Source organism: Oryza brachyantha, chromosome 5 (genome assembly GCF_000231095.2).
Source record: "Oryza brachyantha chromosome 5, ObraRS2, whole genome shotgun sequence".
Classification (NCBI taxonomy): domain Eukaryota; kingdom Viridiplantae; phylum Streptophyta; class Magnoliopsida; order Poales; family Poaceae; genus Oryza; species Oryza brachyantha.
In genome coordinates, this window is record NC_023167.2 from 4,304,943 (window position 1) to 4,308,530 (window position 3,588).

Sequence of the window (3,588 nt, forward strand, 5' to 3'; positions counted from 1 at the left end):
TGCCTTTGGAGTCATTAAACATCTTTAGAACTTGTGGGGGTTCTACAATGCCATAAATTATTTGTTGATCATTCGGACAAGGTTACCAGTAGACTTTGTTGCTAAATGATAGTCAAGTCTACATCAATGAGCTTTGCTAGACATTGTGTTATCCAAGTAAAGATTCATCTTGCTATTATTATGGTGATCTCTCAAGAAGGTTGGGGGAGAACTAGGTGACGTGTGATGGTCTTGGATCTCGTCTATTGGGAGTGAAGAAGAGTTACCTTTAAGCATTAATGGTCTTTGTGGCGATGAGAGGAGCAAAACACTTATGTAGAGGGCTCCAACAAGAACTATTTGAGACTATTGAATCTTCAATACCATTGTGAAAAATCACTTTGTCTTTGGCGTTGTAGTTTATATTTCTCTCAATCTTGCAATTTATATTCCTAGAGTGAAAATTTTCGGCCATGCCTTGAACCTTAGGTTATATTTCTAACATGTTCTCAGATTTGTCCTTGTTTCTTAGAAATCCTATCCACCCCATCTATGCTGCATATTTGATCCTGTACAGTTACACTAGTTTGGTTACCATTTGGCCTTTGTTATCCATGTTTGGAGGTCCATATTCTTGCTTGATGTGGTCAAGATCAAATCACCATACATCTAGGTCAGTGTCGGTCCACCAACATTGTTGATTCTAGTGAACACCACACGCTTTTCTGTTAGCATTGCTGACACCTGCTTTCACTTTTGTGCCTCAGGGTGAATTCTTCGAGTAAAAACCGAGCTGTAGAGACATTGCTAGATGTCATGACTTTCTTGGAGGCATCGCATCGGTGGTTCTCTATTGGTGTGGCATCCTAGTTGCGATGTCCCCGCTGGTTCAGCTTCACCGACGATGGTTGTGAAAATATCAAAACAAGTGAGTGATCTACACCTTAGTTTCCGATGTAATCAAAGCAAAACTCAGTCCATCGATGATCCGTCGTCGATTTTGAAGATTCTTCTTCTTTTGCTTTGAGGAAAGGGAGGGAGTATAGAACTTGAAAAAGGCTAGGATTTTGATCTTCAAGTGGTTTCCTAAGTAGTTCTTTTTATAATTAACAATTATTTATCCAACCTTTGTAATAATTGGTTCTATTCAAAGGAAAGGTCAAAATGAATTTCATTACATAAGTGAACTCCCTAGAGGCATAAACCATTTGTTTTCTTCTCTTTCTTATTGAATACCACCTCCACAGGCAAATGCACAGTCTTGGGCTTTTTAAATCCTATGCGCCATCATTGAACTTCATTGCCGGTGTTCTTGTATATCCTTTAAACTATGACTTTTGGCTCGTTGAACATAAAGAATAAATCCATGAACCATGTACTCCTTCCGTCCCTAAAAACCTTATTCTTTTGTTACTACGTACAATGTTTGATCATCCGTCTTATTAAAATATTTACTAAAAATAAAAAAAACAGTCACACGTAAAGTACTATTCATATTTTATCAGCTAATAATAATAAAAACAAAAATATTAAAAACATAAAATAAAAATAATATAAATAATCAAACTATATAAAAAACCAAAAAGTAAACTTATTTTGTGAAAGAGTTAATTAGAAGTATATTTTGGCTCAGTGGTGGATCGGCACCGGCCCCGAGCAAGTTGGATGATTGCTGGAGCTCCGCTGCTATCATCTCCACTACCGACATTCATTAAGGTACATAAAAACGCCCGATTGATCGATCACCACAAAACACCATTAATTAACCAGCTGACTTCGATGTCGACGTCGCTGATCTGCACCACTGTGTTTGCACCAGACTTTGTTGCAAACGAGACGGGACACAATTGTTCATCACGACATTTAAATTAAATCGAATTCATATATAACTTCGATTTTTCACGAAAGGTCCCGTAGCCTAGTGGATATAGAGCTTATAGTAGCATTTGAGATCCTAAATTCGACTTCTCGTAGGATTTACGTGCGCATATTTTTAAAGAAGAATATACTTGCGTTGTGAGTATTTGTATATGATATAATCATGGGTGCATCTATCTAGAAACGCAGCCGTTACTGTCCATATCGTTAAGCTCGCAGCGTCAAGAGTGAGTACGCCGTACATTTCCGTGGGCCCCACCCCAGCCTCCGGCATGACGCGATGACACAGTGCGCCCACTTGCCTATATATACGACCACGCTTGTGGGCCCCACCTGTCAAACGCGCCCGGCGCGCCGGACCCGGAACCCGTTTTCCCGCCATATAAATCTGCCTCCACTCCACGGTTCGAGTCGAGCTCGAGCGAGCACTACGACCTTCCTTTTGGTGGTGTGGCCGGCCATGGCGGCGGCGAGGGAGCTGGAGTGGACGGGGAGGGTCACGGCGGCGGCGCCGGCGGCGACGGCAGACGAGGCGTGGGCGCTGCTGTCGGACTTCTCCGCGTTCCACCGGTGGCACCCGCGGGTGGCCAAGTGCCGCCGCGTGTCGGGGGGCTCGCCGCGCTCCCCCGGGTGCGTGCGCTACTGCGAGGGCGTGCCCGGCCGCGTCGGCGGCGGCGGCGGAGGCGCCGACTGGGCGCACGAGACGCTGCTCGAGCACGACGCCGCCGGGCGGATGCTGCGGTACGAGATGAACGACAACAACATGGGCTTCGGCACGTTCTTCGCCACGCTCAGCGTCGTCGACGCCGCCGGCGCCGGCGCCGGCGGGTGCGAGCTGCGGTGGGAGTTCGAGTGCGAGCCCGTCGCCGGCACGGCCAAGGAGGCCCTCGTCGCGCGCCTTCAGGACGGGATCGACGGCATGGCGCGGAGGGTGCAGGAGGCGCTCTCCGGCCGCCGCGCCGGCGACGTGAAGCTGGGAACGTCGATTGCTGTTGGAGGAGCAACTAATCCATGCAAACTCGCTCTGTAATTTCGCTGCACTGTTTTATCGTATTGTTGTGTGTGTTTTGTGGTTGCGATGCGTCTGGTTGTTTGATCGGGCGAGTCCAACCCTCTATTTATACACCATGCCATTGTATTCATACGACTTATGTTGCTATATATCAACATTATGAAAATTAGCACCATGCTTGCTTAAAAGTCCTTAAACAATGACGGATCTAGCAAATAATACTGGCTAGGAGGACTCAAACAAACTAGATATAACCTTAGCCCCTTTCTATGGTTCTAACGGGCCTGGTAGGTTCCCATGGTACTGTGCATAAACTTTTAGGACAAGCTTAATGTGGGCTCACATGGTCCTAACAAGATACTGGGGGCTAGAGCTCCACTGCGACGTCCATGGTAGATCCACCATATCGGTAAAATGACTTGCCATGTGTTAATCTTCATAAGTATATGGTGAGATTTTATGGAACTAATAAAAACCATTCCTTCAACACCATCTTTTATTTTTACCAGCAAACTAAAAAACTAACCTATGAACACTATTCCCTCCGTTCAAAAGAAAATATAAGCTTTTCTAGGTTGTTTAGAAATCTTTACTTTGGAAAAAACACCCTTTTAGTCATTTCAGTTGTCAATCTTTAAAATTTAAATGGTTTAGAATCATTAATGTGATGAGAATAATGCTTATATTTTATATTTTATATATAGAGAGAGTAGTTTTTT

General features: G+C 44.6%; 1 protein-coding gene across 1 annotated transcript; it reads left to right on the forward strand.

Annotated features, from left to right (window-relative positions):
• Window positions 1-2,284: 2,284 nt before the first annotated feature.
• Window positions 2,285-3,044, forward strand: LOC121054536 (lachrymatory-factor synthase-like). The gene has a single exon (XM_040524549.1). The coding sequence runs from the start codon at window positions 2,318-2,320 to the stop codon at window positions 2,885-2,887; it is 570 nt and encodes a 189-aa protein (XP_040380483.1). The 5' UTR covers window positions 2,285-2,317; the 3' UTR covers window positions 2,888-3,044.
• The last annotated feature ends 544 nt before the right edge of the window (window positions 3,045-3,588 follow it).